General features: G+C 31.5%; 1 protein-coding gene across 1 annotated transcript; it reads right to left on the bottom strand.

Annotated features, from left to right (window-relative positions):
- Positions 1 to 3,484: 3,484 nt before the first annotated feature.
- On the bottom strand, positions 3,485 to 21,579 carry LOC143054371 (dihydrolipoyllysine-residue acetyltransferase component of pyruvate dehydrogenase complex-like). Its single transcript, XM_076227375.1, has 11 exons — positions 21,405 to 21,579; positions 15,617 to 15,690; positions 14,754 to 14,980; positions 13,575 to 13,865; positions 10,788 to 11,014; positions 10,107 to 10,247; positions 7,242 to 7,323; positions 6,634 to 6,714; positions 5,498 to 5,572; positions 4,609 to 4,673; positions 3,485 to 3,986 (listed from the first exon to the last, which is right to left on the bottom strand). The coding sequence occupies exons 1-11, from the start codon at positions 21,512 to 21,514 to the stop codon at positions 3,857 to 3,859; spliced, it is 1,503 nt and encodes a 500-aa protein (XP_076083490.1). The 5' UTR covers positions 21,515 to 21,579; the 3' UTR covers positions 3,485 to 3,856.
- Between the last annotated feature and the right edge of the window lie 92 nt (positions 21,580 to 21,671).

Here is a 21,671-nt window from a genome sequence, read left to right on the forward strand (position 1 = left end):
TAATTATCTCCCTTGTCACAATCTTCAGTATGAAACATTGATGGATATTTATTTCCCTTTTCAAAATCTTAAGTGTTAAACATTGATGATGGATAATTATCTCCCTTGTCACAATCTTTAGTGTAAAACATTGATGATGGATAATTATCTCCCTTGTCACAATCTTTAGTATCAAACATTGATGATGGATAATTATCTCCCTTGTCACAATCTTCAGTATGAAACATTGATGGATATTTATTTCCCTTTTCAAAATCTTAAGTGTTAAACATTGATGATGGATAATTATCTCCCTTGTCACGATCTTTAGTATCAAACATTGATGATGGATAATTATCTCCCTGGTCACAATCTTTATAGTGTCAAACATTGATAATGAATAATTATCTCCCTTGTCACAATCTTTAGAACAGGGTTCGAAAAGAAATGTAAGAACATAGTTCCAGCAACACAGTCTTTCAAAGTGTAAACAAAGGAAAGACATTCTTACAGACCAATCAGCATTAAATAATTGAAGATATTCAAGTCATATAAACAATTAATAATTATCTTCCTGTCACAGTATATCAAAGTATAAACCAACAAAGAAATTCTAACAGACCAATCACATTTAAAAGTTGCATACATTCAAATCATAAATAAAAAACCTTAGTGAGCACGCTCTCATACCCCACGTCCCCACATTGTCATTGGAGAAATTAAATAAGTGTAACAAAAAAAAGATTGTATAAGAAAAAATATTGAATAATAATTTCCTATGCACATCTACATCGTATGTCCTTATCTACAAAATTTCATGAAATTCTGTTGTGTGGTTTCAGAAGAGTGGAGATGACAAAATGTTGCAGTAGTACATTGAAGCAAATAGGTTCAAAGGAGCGCAACTCCTAGAAAAAAATTGAATCGTAATTTCCTGTCGACATGCACATCTACATAGTATGTCCTTATTATCTTAAAAGGTTTCATGAAATTCTGTTGTGTAGTTTCATGGGAATTGCAATGACAAACTGTTGCAGTAGTACATTAAAGTAAATAAGTTCAAAGGGGCGTAACTCCTAGAAAAAAATTGAATCATAATTTTCTATCGATATGCACATCTACATAGTATGTCCTTATTATCTAAAAAGGTTTCAGGAAATTCTTTTGTGTGGTTTCAAAGGAGTTGCGATGACACACTGTTGCAGTAGTACATTAAAGCTAATAAGTTCAAAGGGGCGTAACTCCTAGAATTTTTTTTTAATCGTAATTTCCTGTCGATATGCACAACTACATTATATGTTTCGTGAAATTCTATTGTGTGGTTTGAGAGGAGTTGCGATGACAAGAAACGACTGACGGACGAACTAACAGATGGACAGATTAAAAACAGTATACCCTCTGCAACGAAGTTGTATGGGGTATAAAAAAGAATTGATATAAAATCTTTATGTAGTCACTGATAAACAAAAGCTGTTCTTTAACATCTGGGAAATAATCCAGGCAATAAGCATCAATATATAAAATAAAGAGAATGTGGTATGAATATTAGCAATGAGACAACTCTCCACCAGCATGACCAGAGACTTACTGACATAAAATTTTAAAACTATAGGTCATGGTATGTCCTTCAACAATGATCAAAACCCATACTACATAGTTTACTTGAAGAGGTATCAAAATGAAAATGTAAGACAATTCAAACGAAACCACTATTGGTCTGATGTATGTATAAAACAATGCACTAAAAACAAAAACAAATAAGATTGACAGCCACAAACAACAACCACTGAATTAAATGGGAGAGGCACATACAGACTATGGTGGGTTTCAGTTTCAAATGGATAAGATAAAATATGGTCTTGTAGGCAAACAAAAGACAACCACTGAATTACATGGGAAAGGCACATACAGATAGATTGTGGTGGGTTTCAGATTCAAATGGATAAGATAAAATATGGTCTTGTAGGCAAACAAAAGACAACCACTGAATTACATGGGAAAGGCACATACAGATAGATTGTGGTGGGTTTCAGATTCAAATGGATAAGATAAAATATGGTCTTGTAGGCAAACGAAAGACAAATCTAAATATTCATATCACATTTTAATGAACCAATCATTAACTGATAAAATGTCTACTAACAACATCATCAAAACTTATCACGTTTATACTTGTGTTTTACTGACATGTATTTTACACAAACATTACAACGGAAACTGAACAAACTAAGTATAATTTGTTCAGATTCTCACACTGATTATACAAAAGTTCTGATAAATTAAAAACAGATATTTAGTAACAGATAATACCACTGTGTGTTATAATGAAGAGTTACTGCAGAAATATTGGTGACAATTGACCTTAGTAGGATATCATTCTTATTCATACCAGAATCAATATTCACCAATTTTCAGGCAATAAGTCTAATTTTTCTCTTCTTCTTAATTTGCCATCCGTTCAAATGAAAAAGAAATCTTTCTTAGCTTGCTTTCTGTTCAAATGAAGAAAAAAACCTTTCTAAATTTCTGGATTTACTTTCATAACTATTGTCAAAAACACATGATCTTTTATATTTTTTTGAATAACCTGTTATTTTACAACAAAATATCATGTAATTAATAATGAGCACCGGTGAATCTCAGATTTACTTTGAATGTATACAATTGCAGAGTAATTATAGTTCACACAGGCAAGGGAACGTCTAACATCTCAGATGGAAAACAGATATAAAATGGCCACAGCTCACAAGAGAAAACAAAAGAAACATTAATAAATCCCATGAACAACAAAATTACAATACAGTTTTAAGTGAAAGTCTACCAAAAAAACTAGTTCAAATAAAAAAAGGAAAAACAAAAAATAATCAACATATAAGGGTAGATAATGAGTTCAGGTAGCATCAAAAAGGGAAGATAATTCATGTCCAAAATCAGTCTACAGACAAATTGTGTTTAGCATGTAAATCATTTTATTGGATCAATTAAATAAGATAAATTTTACCTTTTAAGGCAAAAAAATAATCAACAACAAAAAAAGTTCTATTGTATTTTGAGAATGCCCTCAGAACAAAACAGGTCATCAGCTTAAATTTGCTGTTCAAAAAGACATGTTCTAGAAATATATGAATACTTTCAAGGAAACAAAATGAGATTCATTAACTTATATTAAACAGCATTCTCCTTCCATATACTTGCAGAGTCAAGAACTATTAATTATTTTTATTCTGATTCAAAATTCATATTTTAACTGGCTGATGTGATGCATATTCCCCCTTATCTTTCCAACATGTTAGCTCAAACACAGGATGTATTTGTTTTGCTTAAAAATCAAACAATTATCTGACAGATTTGTTTAATATCATATTCTTCAGGTAAGAATTCTTTCTTTAATTGTCACGTTACAATTAAATTCAGTAGAATTATAGATAAAAATTAACTTTTTGATATTCATAGAATAGCACTTTATTATAACTTTCTAAGATTATTATTCCTTGATACAACTGTCATAATTGTAAATCTAACTAATAAAATAAATAATACAGTCCAGATATTCAAGAACTTACTTATTTCATAATTATAAATAGTAAAAATAATTACTTCAAACATAACAATACTGTAACTGCTAAAAATGTGTCCATCTGTCAAGAATAAATATTTTAGACTTCTTAATTACAAATGTTCTTTAATATACAGATCAATCTATTATATTGTCAGTTGATCAGAATTTTCAATACATTAACGGTCACTATAAAATGATGAAAATCAATTCAAGTCTAATGTCCATTTTGTTCCATTTTACACAAACAGCACTTTTATATCATGATATTCTTAACAGCACTGTCCACACTTAAATTAAAAATCCCTAGGTATAACACAGCTATAATAACATGGTCTCTGGACGTTCCATGAATTTTCTAAACTCTGCTAGCCATTGTGCTCCGACTGCCCCGTCCACTACTCGATGGTCACAACTTAATGTCACTGACATCATATTGGCTGAACTATACCTGAAATATACAGCATAGAAATTTTGTTTTAAAAGATTGATTGGTGGTTTTTAATTCTGAGCGTAATTGATAACATCAGTTTTTATTGGTAAATAGGCCAGAGTATCCCATCTTGAACCAATGTTTTTTTGTATGTCATATTTAGCACTCTTAACTTCATTAAGTCGGTTTTTATTGGTGAAGAGGCAGAGTTCTCATTTAGAACCAATGTATTTTGACAGTAAAATGGTGAATCCTAAGAATAACATGTAAGATCCAAGTCATATTCACCTGCCATAATGTTTTAAAGACTGATATTATAAACCATGATTTATTTTTAAATAATACTGTCCACAGCCCATTCCAGATATTCAAGAATTGTACTGGACATTTGCTTCATTCATTTTTCAAAAAATTATGTGACAAAACATTGTTTATTTGAGATAACTTTTAATTCTGAAGATTTCTGAAATTTTCCTGTACATAGGGCCCAGAAGCAACTATTTTATGATATATGTACTTTGTCTCCTTTCCAAAAGTGCAATGAAAATCCATGTTTCCTATAATGGCCTAATTTTCTCACTCTCTTACTGGCCTCTATATATAGTGGGCTCTTTAAAACAGTTTCTACAGAGTAACCTACCCTTTATCACTGTCTTCGTCTACCACTAGTCTTTTCTCTGCACCACCTATTGCTAAAATACAGGCCTGAAAATACATCATATCTTATTATTTTAAAATTTCTAGAAGTGAATTCTAATATTCATCGACCTATATATTTTCCAACCAGTATAATTGTAGAATATCTACATTGAGGGCAAACACATTGATACACAAAATTGGCTGTCCAGCTTTACACCCATCTTATTTATACAACCAGGTAAATTCAATTGTTGACAGTAAAAACCACATTATATGTAGGGTCAACTTCAAATACAATATAGTCATCTCTTTTTTAATGTTATTAATAAAATTATATGTGGGTAAAACGGAACAGCCAAACAAAATCTTGTAAAGATGGCTTTCGTTGTTGACAAATTACCGTATATGTCATATGAGAATTAATATGGCAGCCATGAATTGTTTCTTAGGTAATTACTCATTTCTAAAAACTGTGTGATAAGCTTCACTTATTATGCAATATGTATTCTTCATAAAATAAATCACTTTAATAAGATGTTTTTTACACAAAGAAGGTTATTTTGATAAATCACAGGTAAGTTAAAAAAGATGATTGTTGCGATTTAGGTTTTCTGTAATGTCAACGATGTGAAGCCATGTGACCTGTTTCCCCCCATTATACCCCAAAAGATTTAAATTGTTTAAAATCCCCCTTCAATCTGATTTTTTCCTTCTAAACAATATTTTCACTCTTCCTTTCATCTTGAAATTCACCTATCTTACAATAAGGTATTTCAATGCAATTTTTTTTCTCACATGTCACAAAAAACAAACCAATTAATGGGTCAAACTTGCACTAAAAATAAATACAAGCTTGAAATTTAAAAATAAATCTTGAATTATGACTATACCTGAGGGGGATTGATGACTGCAGAAAATGATTTAATACCAAACATTCCTAAGTTAGAGATTGTGAATGTTCCTCCCTGGAAAATAAAATAGAAGAGATTTACATATAACATAAACATGAGCTGCTTCCGATAGAAATCGACCTTATTCTATAGTTGTAAATTTCTGTGTCATTTGGTATTTTGTGGAGAGTTTTCTCATTGGCATTATACCTCATCTTCTTTTTTCACTTATACAAATCAACATCAATACATCTGTTAATCCATTTCAGTTTTTCAACTGAAAGTCTGGGACTGTTTGCAAGTTGCATTGTTAATCGAATACTACAAAATCAACCATACTTTATCTTTTATTTCATCGTTTTTTTAATGAATGTTCCATAATCAATCAGTCTTATACATTTACATATTTATAACACTTGCATAAGGTTGATTTCTGACACAGCTCATATATAACATTTAAGGTTGTACCCAACACTACAGGGAGATAACTCTGTAAAATCAGCTAAACGTTTTAATTACGTTGTGTTGTTTAGGGAATATTAAGCTTCTCTATGATCAAAATAAGTGCTTGTCAAACTGCTATATAACCAGTGTAATTTTTCTGATAAAACGGTTGGTTCAAACTTTTTGAAATTTTTATATTTTTGTCAAAGGGTCAAAGTCAATACTTTGTCCAAATTTTGTGAAAATTAAACGAGCCATATTAATTTTAGTTAAGGTGTTGAGTAGAATAAAAATAATTAGATTATGTTATACTTTATGCTCATTTTATATTTCTCAATATAACATCTGCCAAAAATATATTTACAATTATAATATACAGCCTGAAATTAAAGAATTATTTGTGATTTTTACCAAGAAATTTTATACTTATTCACTGTACATTGTATGTGTAATATAACTGTTAATACTTATAATATTTGATTACTTTTTACTGAGCTTTCACACTGGAAATTCAGTAACTAATAACAGGGATACACAGTTAATACTGTCAATCAAGTAAATTGTGAAAAAGCAGATATCATATAAAAGTCAATTACTTTAAAAAAATATAAAAAGACAGAATTATTTCAAATATAAACCTTTCATATATTCCAATAGAGAATATAACCATTCAATAACATTATAAAAAATACCTGATATTCATGAGGCTGTAATTTTCCTTCTTTTGCTTTTGTTGCTAAAGCTAAAACATCCTGGCTAATTTGTGATAGTCCCTGAAAAAAACATTTAAAAGTTATTTTCGACATCATACTTAGTATTTTCTTACAATAACTATATGGTTGGTTAAAGCAAAGCAAACTTTCGGTTCATTTAATAGTATATATATATGTGGTCACTACCATTTTATACATTTTACTTCAAGAACTCCTGGTGCATGATTAAGTTGTCTTCTTTGAATCAAGCTGTACATATAACTTGAAACCAAATATCCATTACCCGCATTTACAGGGGTTTCATTATCTTTCATGTTGACCGGTACATTCCTATTTGTAGGTGGTACTTTTCAATGTATTCAATGAACATCTTATATAAAATTCCTGAATTCAGGCGGTACTTATCAGTAGCATAGGAGGGTAAAAGTACCGAGTACCGCCTCCTAATGAATGGCCTGTTACCCACCTTGATATCTGCCCGTGATACTATAGGTGTTATTAAATTAAACCAGTTGTCTACTGTTACCCACCTTGATATCTGCCCATGATACTATAGGTGTTTAAACCAGTTGTCTACTGTTACCCACCTTGATATCTGCCCGTGATACTATAGGTGTTATTAAACCTGCTGGCGTTGCTACTGCTACATTTACATCTACTATATTATATCTGAAAATATAAAACATAATCATATATGTATCTTTTCCAGAGGGACATATATACAAAGACATCATCACATAATCATTCTATAAAGCATATTGAAATTGTAGTCAAAACTTTAAATACAATTCATTTATCATACGTCATTTTTGAGACCACAGCTTCATTGAAAACTTACTTCATAAAATTTTAACCCTGATAAGAGACACAAACAGAAGGGATGAAATGCAGACCGAAAACCTCAATTCTTTATAAGGTGGGGCTTAAAGTTAAGAAAAATTACACTGCTTCTTAATTCATAGGTTTTAATGAGGTAATTTGAGTTGGACTTATTTCACTTGGCTGCTTTTCTAATTTAGAAAAGCAGCCAAGGGAAATAACAAATGTGATTCCGCTCAAGTGGTGAAAAAAAATTAGGGCCGGAAGGTAAGCAATATCATTTTATTCACTACTAGGGAATCAGTCTGACTTAAACAGTGCTTATTCCAAAAAGACATAAAAAGTGTTAGGGTAGACACTAAAAATTAAGGTAGGTAGGATTATACAGCGTAAACACATTTATTAATTTTTTTTTCTTACCAAGATAACAGCAAATGGGAAATAACTCTCACTCAAACTATGCAAATCAAAAATCTATCTTCAAATTTGTTCTCTCAACACAATACCTACGTTCATTGATTGATTGATGGTTGATTAAAGTACAGTGGCAAGTTTTTCTCATACCTACATGAAGAAGTATGCACTTTAAGTTTTACTTAACTGATGACAAATAAGGTACTCTGTAATGTAAGTGAAATTCTACTATCTACATGTAGATATAAAAAGTTGTGGTATGAGTGTCAATGAGACAACTCTCCTTCCAAGTCACAATTTGTGAAAGTAAACCATTATAAGTCAACGTACAGTCTTTAACACGGAGCCTTGGCTTACGCCAAACAGCAAGCTATAAATGGCCCCAAAAATTACTAGTGTAACACTGTTCAAATTGGAAACCTAAGTCTAAGCTATATTAAGGAGGCATACATTTTTGTAAAGGTATTTTTTTTTCTGTTGAACTAATAGGAGAAGTAGAGGTAATAATGAAATCAGGGTTTAAGCTAGGATTTTGAGGGCTTTAGTCACTTTTGCGCGCTATTAAAATCAACCTTATTTTGTGTATAAGCAATAGAACCATGATGTATAGTACTAGCTTCATCTTTTGACTTAGTCAGATTTTAAGGGATTGAGGCACCAGCATGATTGGCAGTTATTGTATGATTTGACTGTATTGGCTATTATTATGAAAGATTCTGACATGGAATCACAATTTCTCTTCAGTTTATTCCAGGGGTCATTCCTGAACAACAAAAGTTGGGATTCTATTTTTTTAAACAATTAAGGAATCACAGCAGAAATCAATTTGCAATGATTATTTCACTGCATAATCATTATCCTTATAAAACGTCTAAGTCGATATTTGGATATCATTTCTATCAAGTTGGAAATGTATTATATCCTTTTTGGAACGATTATAATGACTGAAAGGAGGTTGTAAACAAATCAACAATAGATCACGTTTACTACTTTCGGTTTTAAAATGAAACGAAAACGGGAAGTGACACGTGGATAATAAATTCAAAACGAGTCCGGATTCATCAGGAAATTATTATTTTTCGATTTAAATTCCTTTAGTAAGAGATATATATTTGTCTCTCTCGTTTAATTGATTCTAAATGATTTCGTATTTTACGTTTTTAATGTCTATAAATAGTCAAAGGGATACTTTCACGCATGCGTAGAACACAATACAGGAAGCACCTGTTTAAAACATTTCTCGTGAACTTTTTGAATAAACACATGAAAGTTCTTTATTTTAAATGGAAATTGTTGAAAGTTTTTGATGAAAATTTAAATCAAATATGACGAAAATGCCTTCGAATGACGAATCTACGACAAACTAACTTTAGATTGTGATCGTTTGGGAAATATTGAAATTCAAATGCGAACTGTCCGGGTTGTTACATTTTTGATTAAATGACGAAATTATACTCCTGGTTGTTGAAATGCCGACTGACTGATTTTCCTGGGGAAATAATTATGATGGTCATTCAATTATGGGGTTAATTAATAAATTACGGATAAGTGACCCATCTGATGGCGATAAGCGGATTAGTTGTAATCACAACTTGTAACACCTGTTGAAAATGTTAATTACCTGGAGGTCATAAACTTGTCAAAAACATGAAGACGGGTAGATTTATAGTTTTTATTGCGAATTTTTTTTTACACTTTCAAAATTAAAGTGACGAAATTGATTTGAAATACTTTCGTCAATGAGAAAACCCTTTCGTAAAATACGAAAGTGACGAGCGCTAGCAAAATCACTGATGAAATAAAAAAAGAACCCAATTACAGAAGTTGCTCAAATCAAAAATAAAATTAAGTTTATTTGAAAATAATAATAAAAAATATAGGCCACCGATGAGTTAAAAAAGATATTTCAATTCTAATGCCAAAAAAGTGGCATTTTTTGCACCAAAGGCAGATAATTCGGAGCTTTTTCAATGATATATACATTTTAAAAGTCAACTTGGACTAAAATGAATTAATTTGTTTAAATGATTTTTTGTACTATATGATAAAGTAACAACTAATAAAGTAATAAATAAAATTTGTAATGAAAAAAAAAAAAAAAAAAATCTGAAATTTTATACGCTCGAGCCTCCTTAAAACAACAAACACTATTGAACCACACCAACAATGACACCAGACTCACGACAGGTGCAAACAAACTAGCCATTTGTAATACTTACTGTCGTATTGAGTCATCCATCCACGATGAGTTGGCTTCTGGAATCTTTTTACATGATAATGCTGATGCTTTTATGATGAAGTCATTCACAGATAATTTTATGTTGTCTTTTGATAAAATCTCATTCAGTTCTTTACGTAATCTGAAACAAAAAACCATACAAAATTTAGATATAAACAAGAATTCTCCGGTTGATTGATTTTTGGTGCTAGACACCACTATCAATTCCCTTAGCTATATTATTATGGCAAGCGTTTATTGTAAAGAACTACCACCATTGGTAAAAAATCTTACTATGATCACTTACTTTATTTTACTCTTGTTAGTCTTGTAAATATAAACAAGGTGTGGTATGATTGCCAATGAGACAACTGTCCACAAGAGACCAAAATGACAGACATTAACAACTATAGGTCACCGTACAGCCTTCAACAATGAGCAAAGCCCATATAACTGATCAAAACCTTATGGATATATATCCTTTGCAAAACAACAATAATTTTAAGACGACATAAACAAATTGTAATTTTTGTATTTTTTAGCACAAGTGTTCATTAGTGTTTTATTGATTGCATTCCTGTAGGTTATTTTGTTAAAGCAGGTCATTTACTACACTTTTTATTATATTTAAAAACTTCAAACTTGTTATTTTTCATGTTTTAAAAATTACAAGTGCAATTACCTTAAAACTTTATCTACATTAACATCCACAGTTAAATAATAATGTGGAATAGTCTGTTTGGACTGCACTAATCTCTTTGCTATCACCTTTCTCATGTTGGTCAGAGGTATGTCTACGAAAGCTCCCTCTGGTGCTGATATTGGAACAGATGTAGGCACGGCTGATGGTGAGAAGTTGAGTACATCATCTGCCCTGATTTCTCCTCCTGGACCAGTGCCTGCTACTTGCTATAATGTTTAAAACATATCATGTAATTTTATAAATTCTATGAGATAATCACTACAAGATAGGTTTCCTAAAATTAATAACTAGCCGTTTAAACTTTTTTTTTACCAACATTTGTTGTCCAATCAAAGGATACTGAAACAGCAGTAATAACAATTTTTTCCCCTATTTTATGAAAAAAATAGGCCGAAATTCTGTTTATAAATGAAATAAAAATATAAATGAATATTTAATACTAAAACAATCCCAGCAATACTAAAGTACATGTTGTCCTTAATATATACAATATAACAAGAAAAATTCCTAGGAATTGAAGTATCTGTTGCTTATTAGCTTGATTCAATCAGCACAGTATGTTAACATATCAATATACATAAATAGTTCTCTGTAAATACTTACACTAAGATCAATGCCCTTATCTATGTTAAGGATGTTTGCTCCTCTTGTTTTTGATTTTTTGCCAGATATTCGGAATCCTCTGGTTTTATCTATATATTCCCATTAAAATTTTTTGCTCGCTAACCCCTACTTTTCTTTTCTTTTCATAATTTTAATAGATATAATTTAAAAAGCCATATTTAACAAGAGGCTCTCAAGAGCCTGAATCGCTCACCTGGTAAACAATGCCTTATTGAACATATTGAACCATGCCAGGCAAACATGTACAGCTAACAATTCTTCAATATTACAAATATATATGACTTACTGTTTATAAATAAAGAAAATGAGACCAAAACACAAACACTTAAAACTTAGCAATGGACTGTGAAAATGAGGTAAAGTTCAAATAAAACCTGCGTAACCGACATATAGATCATAAAATATTTTCATACACCAAATATAGTTGACCTAATGCATAAAGTATTAAAAAAATAGACCAAAACTAAAAAAGTTAACTTTGACCACTGAATTATGAAAATGAGGTCAAGGTTAGATGACACCTGTCAGCTAGACATGTACACCTTACAATCATTCTATACACCAATTTTAGTAGACCTATTGCATATAGTATAAGAAAAACAGACCAAAACACAAAAACTTACCCCTATGTTCTATTTAAAGTAAGGGCGGCCATGTTTTTTGATGGATCAAAAATCGAAGCACACACTTTGTGCAGGATAATCTAAGGAACTATCATGCTAAGTTTCATCCAAATCCATTCAGTAGTTTCAGAGGAGAAGATTTTTTAAAGTTAGCAAATATGATGAACAAATTGTGAAAAATTGTCATTAAAGGACATTTACCCCTTAAGAGGTCAATTGACAATTTTGGTCATATTAACCTATTTGTAGATCTTACTTTGCTGATCATTTTTGCTGTTTACAGTTTATCTTTATCTATAATGATATTCAAGATAATGACCAAAAACTGCAAAATTTCCTTAAAATTACCAATTAAGTGGCAGCAACCCAACAATGGTTTGTTTGATTCATCTGAAAATTTCTGGGCTGATAGATCTTGACCTAATGAACATTTTTACCCCATGTCAGATTTGCTCTAAATGCTTTCGTTTTTGAGATATAAGCCAAAAACTGCATTTGACCCCTATGTTCTATTTAAAGTAAGGGCGGCCATGTTTTTTGACGGATCAAAAATCGAAGCACACACTTTGTGCAGGATAATCTAAGGAACTATCATGCTAAGTTTCATCCAAATCCATTCAGTAGTTTCAGAGGAGAAGATTTTTTAAAGTTAGCAAATATGATGAACAAATTGTGAAAAATTGTCATTAAAGGACATTTACCCCTTAAGGGGTCAATTGACAATTTTGGTCATTTAACCTATTTGTAGATCTTACTTTGCTGATCATTTTTGCTGTTTACAGTTTATCTTCATCTATACTAATATTCAAAATAATGACCAAAAACTGTAAAATTTCCTTAAAATTACCAATTAAGTGGCAGCAACCCAACAATGGTTTGTTTGATTCATCTGAAAATTTCTGGGCTAATAGATCTTGACCTAATGAACATTTTTACCCCATGTCAGATTTGCTCTAAATGCTTCCGTTTTTGAGATATAAGCCAAAAACTGCATTTGACCCCTATGTTCTATTTAAGTAACGGCGGCCATGTTTTTTGACGGATCAAAAATCGAAGCACACACTTTGTGCAGGATAATCTAAGGAACAATCATTTTAAGTTTCATTCAAATCCATTCAGTAGTTTCAGAGGAGAAGATGTTTGAAAAATTGTTAACGACGACAGACGACGACGACGACGACGGACGCCAAGTGATGAGAAAAGCTCACATGGCCTTTTAGGCCAGGTGAGCTAAAAATCATATAAAATTCTTGTTATTTTTTCAATGTTTTTGAAAGGAAAAAGGTGCCAATGTTAAATGTATGAAAAATCTAGAAAGAATCATTTCCCGCCAAATTTTCAACGGCTTATATCTCGAAAACAAGGACACAGACCCTTCATTTTTTTCTGCTTTTTTAGTTTCTTTTTTTTACATGCTATCAATTTATAAAAGTCTTTTAAAAAGCTTGTTATTTTGAAACGGAGTAGTGAACATCCTTAACATATCAATATAAATAAATAGTTCTCTGTAAATACTAACACTAAGATCAATGCCCTTATCAGCTGCCAATTTCTTTGCATATGGTGAGGCTATCGCTTTGCCACCAGATGGAGGCACTGACAAAGATGCTGCAGGAGGAGGGGCTGCCTTTGATGGAGAAGGAGTTGGTGGTGGAGCCACTGCCGCTGGGGATGGTTTAGGAGGGGGTGGAGGCGGAGGTGCAGCAGGCTCAGATGCATCACTGTTAGGAAGTTGGTCGTCAGCTGCTGTTGGCTGGTAATCCTTGAATGCTGCAACATCTTCTTCATTTTCTACTATTATACAGAGTAACTGTAACAAAAAAAATCATTAGTATGTTATTTTATATTAATTTTGTTCATAACTTTAAGACAGAAAGGGCTGATAAAAATTTGCATGGGATGGGATAAAGCAAAGGCACTTTAATCTATCCATTTTGGAGGAGTGTCAAGTACAGTGTTAATGTAAGTGAAATCTAAATTTGTTAACTTTTTTTTTATAAATGCATACTCTTCACTTTTAACATTTTACATTTATTTGATGGTTTTATTTTTTTATATGTAGTGTATGTGTGTGTAGGGTTTCCTTCCTAATAATAAATCTGGGTCAGTAAATAAGATTATAATTTATTGTGTTTACATCTTAGTTGGCTTCTTTCATTATCTGCAATTAGCCAATGAAAAATGATTTACATGTTTTTGATTAATTTTGTTAAATATTTTGATGAAATAAGACAACCCTTCTGTGTAGGTGAGAGCTCAAAACAAGGATTTGTTAGCCAAACCTGAAATGCATACCTTAAAAAAAAAAATATGCTGTTTTATTATTATTTTTAAACATCTTTAATCTTTTCTCATTGAGTTTTTTTTTTTTGTAACTATATAGGATAGAGAATGGAACAGGAAAATGGTCAGAGACAACAACCTGACAAAAGACTTAGAGTAGAAAACAGCTAAGGGCCATGGATTGGTCTTCAATGCAGGAGAAAGTCCATATATATTATAGTATGCATTATATATGTCTATAGCTAGTACCAATTTAAGACTACAAGTTCATAAAATCAAAAAGTTTTAATACATAAATTTTTGTTCCCAAGAAAATACGGAATTCAGAAGTCAGCTTAGAATGCTCAGGACTCACTTCACCTATGAAATTTATCAATTTCTTTTACTTCAATTGACTGTATCAATATTCTCCTACCTTCCCAATGGGAACATCTTTAGACCCTGCTGGATGAAATATCTTGGCCAGGTAACCCTCCTCAGATGATTCAAACCCCATAGTGGCCTTATCCGTTTCTATTTCTGCTAATAAATCTCCCTCAGCGACCTTGTCTCCTTCCTTTTTCTGCCAGGAATTTATAGTCCCCATTTCCATGGTCGGGGATAAGGCTGGTAACGAAACCTTGGTGTGTGCTGGTAAATCGGCTGAAAAATAAACCAGATAAATTTATTTGCTTTCTTCCGTGACCTTTTCCTTTGTAGAATAAATTTAGAAACTTAGTATTAAGTCTCTTTTTTAGTAAATAGTTTGGTATGTGCACTGAATAACAATCTAATGTTTCCTTTAGGTTCAAATCAAATTACTTTCTGGAGTTACTCCCCTTAATTTCCATTTTTTTAAATTTTATAATAGGCATCTTATATTAGCAATTGTTCTTTGGACTTTGGAGGAATAGTCTCATGGATATTCATACTTCCTCTTACATATTTATTGTTTTAAAGATCAAATGAAAAGCATCTTAATAGCTCATATATCAAAATAATAAATAAAATAACAACATTTCAATTTAATTTTAATCAAATTCAAAATGATAAGTTAAATTATTCATAAAATTGGTGGTAAATCCATTTTTAGCCTTGATCACTATCCATAGACATTTTCTGTTGATTTTATTATAATTTTCCACAAATTCAACCATTCAAAACATGTAAATTTGAAGGAAAACAAAGTGACACATTATGTCACATAATCATGACAATTTAATGAAGTTTTAACACTCATATGCACCAAGTAAAAAATAAATGATAGTGTATTTGCTATAAAATGTAAGAACATCATACCTGAACTATAACGTCGGTAGTTCTGGACCAGTCTGTGGACCTGTAAAAGCTGCTGCACATCTTTGGTTGTGTTGCTACAAAACAGACAAAAAATATGGAAAAAGTAAAAATATGAAGAAGCAAATTATTTTTTTATGTTGGTTTATCATCAGTAAGAATTTTCCTTCAATTATTTTTGTTTATGCGAAAAATAAAATAGTGTGTAGTTTCAGTTACATCTGGTGACATGTCCATGTAGGAAAGTGGAGATATTTTTTAAAAAGTTTTATGTTGTTTTTTTTACATTTATGGAATATATATGAATTAATGTTATATATGAAAAGGTCAATTATTTTCTATCCATACTATAAACAGTAAAGGAAAGGATTTATATAGGCTGAGCCTTTATCCAATCCATTAGTTTTGCTGTCTCTTTACGGTAAATGGTACTATGCTACACCTGTACTAAGCAATGTCAGAAAAAATTCAATGAGGGCCTGGGTGGTAAAGGGTTATTTTTTCGTGCAACGTTTTCAGCCTTTTTATTTCACTTGTTTTCTTGTTTCAACATTCTGTGTTTCCTCTTAGTTATTTTCTGTGTTTCGTGTCAGTACTCTTAATTTCTCATAATAGTTAATTGTCCTGCATTTCATTAAAAAGTAAACTGAGACTAATTCAAATAATATTGAGAATGGAAATGGGTAATGTGCCAAAGAGACAACCCAACCAGTCAGCCTGGATATTGTTTTAATAATGACTTCATGGTTCAGCTGGCAAGCAAACCAAAGATATTACAGTGTTCCAGCTTGAATCTCAGGGCAGAAGGGTGCTACTTGTCTGAAAGGGCACTTTAGCGCAATAACCCAAATTGTAAGGGCACTGTTTGGCAGTGTATTAATAACCTTGAATATATGTATTATATATTGCTAGGCTCAGCTGCAGAACATTACTTGTATTTTAACCTTATTCAGAAATTAATGTGTTCCAAGTGTTGGTTCCAGTAAGATTTTTTTATTATCAAATTATCATACCATGACACAAAGCATATCATTTTAATTGATGTAAATTTATGCAAACTGTCCATTTTGATCAGGAAAAAAATCCTTAGAAAAATCTTTTTTTTTATTTTATAATTTATATAACTTAATTATACAAGTCTATAAAAATAAACAAGTAGTTCTGAAAGATGGAGCTAAACAAAATTGAATTTGTTATGTAATTAAATTATTTACATTAAAACTACTTGTTTAGACATATAGTATTTGTGTTATTGAAAGTTACCTAACTTGTAAATTGTTACAAAAAAGTATTAAGAAGTGCACACCAAAGTGCTCCTAAGTAGGGAGTTTTATAAATATAACAGGTGATACAAGAGATGATTATATTATAATGATGCAATAACACATTGCATATATTACAGAAGGTATAAAACTCCATTATGATTAAAAAATAAAAGCATTTGTTAAGTGCTCCTATGTAAGGAGGATTATAATACAAGAAATAAAACAGGAAGTGGTGCAATCTTGTTATGTTCAAATACAAATTTCTTTGGTTCTTCTTTTAATTTCATACTCGTGGTTATAAAAACAAAACATTTTTACCAATCTACCAATTTACTCAAAACTTAGTCTGCCTTTTAAATTGATTTAAATTTTCTTTAAAAATATTTTTTTTTATGTGTACATATGCTATGATACGTAAACATTACAAATGGCTAACATGTCAGCATTTTCATTCTGTATTAAATATCTAGTATTTTCAATTATCTTAAATCCACTAATTAGCAGTGAACAATCATTAGCAGAGGTGATAAAACTGCCAAAGGCATTAGGTATTTAACTTAATCCTATTGTCAGTTAATTAGTGTTACACAATCACTCAGGTAACAATTTTACCGGAAACACCAGAAGGCATGAAATTTGTAAAATGTATCTTTTGAAAAGGCAGAGGGGGGCATTCTTTGGCTTTGGAGGGCAGAAGGGCGGGGACAAGGGCACGAAGGGCGGGGCGCCCTTCTATTTAGGGCAGGCGGGAACACTGTATTACCTCTATCTACACACTCAATGAAATGGTCTGTAAAGTGATTTTTACTCAAGATCTAAAGGTAATTCTCAGAAATATCTTGCATCGTTAGGAGAAAAATAAATTCAGCTAAATACTAACCATCTAACAGTGCAATTAAGTCTTTTATGGTCATATGTTCTTGTTTCATAAATCATGATCAGGTTTTAAAATATCCATCACGTCTGGGAACAGTATATTTAACAGGAAATGAATAAAATAGGCTTTTTAGAATAAAATATTGATGAAATCTCTGACTCCATGAGACTTCACGAGATTTATGGATTATATACATGTAAGTGTCTGACTGAAAAACTACAAATGTATCTGAACTGCTCAATGAACATGATGAATCTACCTAATTCTAATCGTAAATAAATACAAGTTTTTTTTCATAAAGTTGATATATTTTATCATATAAAATGACCAAAAAATCTGATGAATATTTGTGGAAAGTATTTATAATGTTATTCAATTTCAACACCATTTTTTTTTATTTTTTGCATTCTGTACCATTTTGCATGTTCAGAGATAAGTTACAAGTTTGATACACAGGCATCACTTTAAATCTAGTTTGAAGGACATTTTATTAATATATATTAGTAATTATGAATATAATAACGAGTACGTTTTTAACACCAAGTTATGACCGTTTCTGTATCCTTAATAATCGTATCCATTCCATTGTACCCCCCCTTAATAAGAGTTCTGGATCCGCCACTGGTATCTTTATTAACTATGCCCCATAAAAAAAAATATTGAACATAGTACATTAAGATTGTTTGCAGATGATAGCATTATTTATAGGGAAATTAAAAAACCAGATGACACACTTAAATTACAGTCTGACTTAGAAGCGGCCGGCAGGTGGGAGCAGGACTGGCTCATGCATTTTCACCCTGTTAAGTGCAACATTCTCAGTGTAACTCAAAAACGGGAAACCTTTAGACTTCACTTATAAATTACACAATCACTCTCTAGAAAAAGTCAACTCTACAAAATATTTAGGCCTAACTCTTCAATCAAATTTAAAATGGGACAAACATATTGATAACATGACATCAAAAGCAAACCAGTCCCTTGGATTTATTCGTAGAAACCTAAAAATAGCATCACCGAAAGTTAAAGCTCACGCATATAAAGCTCTTGTCCGACCAAAATTAGAGTACTGCTCAACAATTTGGGACCCACATCAAAAACAGCAAATTTCACAAATTGAAAAAGTTCAAAGAAGAGCAGCACGCTTCTCATGCAACCGCTTCCATAACATCAGCTCAGTTACTGAAATGATGACAGACCTAAATTGGTACCCACTCGAAATTAGGCGTTTACGATACAGACTTGTTTTCTTTTACAAAATTATACATGAAATTGTTGCAGTCCCTACACATAACCTTTTGATCCCACTAGACAATAGAACCAGACATAGCAATCCACACTCACTTAGGCAAATACAAACATCCAAAGACAGTTATAAATATTCATTTTATCCACAAACTGTTATAAATTGGAATCATCTGCCACAACAAATAGTATCATGCAGTACAGTACAGGGATTCAAGAGTATGATCTCAGAATCTGCTCTCATCCCCATATTCTATCCCTAACTATTCTGTTATCAAATGTATGTGGCAGATTTTACAATAAGAAGGAAATATTGTTTTTTTGTATCCATCAAAAAAGCAATTGCTGAAACTGTGAAACAGACTGTGTAATGGAGTAATGCATTATGGTATTGAATAAAATGTGTCTTTCTGAGTAAATAAAAATAAAAATTACTCTGTGTTTGTGTTTTTTGTTAGAATTAGAGGATTTTCAATTTCAAAATATTGGACATGGAATAGACATCATGACCTACTTTACTGACATCCAGCTTATTTGGAGTGGAATTTTGAAGTATTATTTATAAGTGGAGCCTAATAACATGGACTTCTATTTTAATAAAAAGTCTTCTTTTGTGTTTTAATCATAACTTTAAGGCAGATTTTTATTGGTAAAGGCTAAAAAAGGTAATTTAATAATATTGTTGCTAACGTCACGTCTTTTCCGTCCATTGTGGTATGTCACGATCGCAATTTTCTTAATGGTTCTCAGACAGCCCATTGTAGTTATTTTTATCCCGGGTTTTATAAATAATTGAAAATAGCAATCATATTAAATTTGGATGACGTAAGGGGTTCAAAGGACTTGAGGAATCAATATCATTGGCTGTTTTATTTTTTGCGAACGTTACTGCTCGACGTTTCCGTCCAAATCAGTGTCACGTGAGCAACATATATTTAGATCTGTAACTCTCCTGTATAGGAGTTACGATATCGCCCTTTGCAGAAATAGATTTGGAGTCAGTTCCTTCACATGATGGGGAAGCAAAGAAGGTAAGTTGTATGTAATATCGTTACAAGAGGACCTTAAATGTATTCCGTCCACCAAAAAGACGTTCGCAACAAAATGTAATGTCATGATAGTAGATGTTGCTAATGTTACTATTACGAATTGGTTTCTTGTGTATTCATTTGATATAAAGTACACCTGCCAATGACATTCTGTATATTTAGAAATTCTAAACCAGACTGTACAATTTTATTACTCCAGGCGTATATTAAACATCACTGTGTGCATACATTTTAACTTTTAAAGATGTTGTTGCTCATGTGACATGTCCAAATGTCGCTAACGTTACTCATTTTTTGGTTTCTTGTGTATTCATTTGATATAAAGTACACCTGCAAATGACATTCTGTATATTTAGAAATTCTAAACCAGACTGTACAATTTTATTACTCCAGGCATATATTAAACATCACTGTGTGCATACATTTTAACTTTTAAAGATGTTGTTGCTCATGTGACATGTCCAAATGTCGCTAACGTTACTCATTTTTGTCTCTGTCACGTTAGCAACATGAAAGTAGGAGACAGAACACAATACTGTAAAATCTGCCATATAGTTTTATCACAATTCACTTTTTTTTTCTTTTTTTTTTTTTTTTCAAATGTAAATACGTTATGTTGATTTTTTGATTTTGTTATTTTTGTTGCTAAAGTGTAAATTATAAATTTTATAGTCGACGCCCGGCGAATAATCTTCAATAATTGAAGGATCACTAGAAACCTAAAGAAGAAGAAGCTACAATTGGAAAGTGTCAAGTCTTGTCAATAAATATGTTACTGATCACGCTGACGCTGTGTCAATGTCAATATACACCTTATCGCTATTTGTCCACCATTACTGGATATCACACAGGTTTCCTTTAAATTTTGAGGTCATAATACAAAATATCTGACGACACAATGGAAAAGTGATTGTTGTATGCATCAAAAGTTCAAGCGGCCGGGTCAGACGGGATTTAAGCAATAAGGTGTATTGTAAATGTTATTGTGTCAATGTGATGCTCTTTTATGCAGGACCTTCATGACCTTGCATGTATTTTTTTTAATAATGACAGACAAATTTGTGTACAACTGTAAACAAGTTTATACAATTGTCATAAGAGTCAAAATCCTTTTCAAGAGAAGATAAATAATTATTCGTGTGGAACCAGCTTTTGATGACACTGTAGTGCGCACATCAAGCGTAGGAAGCTTTAAATCTGCTCTCACGCCCCGTCAATAAATCGGCAGCGCTCTCATACCGTTATATCAAAGCCAGTATTGATATCGACAACATACTCATACAGATAATAAAATAACATAACAGATCATCAGATTTCATCATGAAAGCCGAATGTGAAACATTTCTTGTCTGTACCTTGATTTTAAATAAAACTGATTATTTTTGGTAGAAAGTGTTCTTAGATTGTTGCTGTGTTTTCTTTGTAGTCTAAGCAATACACGTGCAAGTCGTGTTGGACGAAACATTTTGAAATTTGTTGTCTGCAACTTGTTGTCCAATGTCAGCAGCAATGTCACAGGTAGTTTCGTACATATTATTTGATTATTTGTTTCCGTTTTGTTTTCAAATAGATCAATTATAAATTTAAAATGAAATTAAGAGTTGAAAATGAGAAATTATTAT

This window comes from Mytilus galloprovincialis, chromosome 12 (assembly GCF_965363235.1).
Source record: "Mytilus galloprovincialis chromosome 12, xbMytGall1.hap1.1, whole genome shotgun sequence".
NCBI lineage: Eukaryota > Metazoa > Mollusca > Bivalvia > Mytilida > Mytilidae > Mytilus > Mytilus galloprovincialis.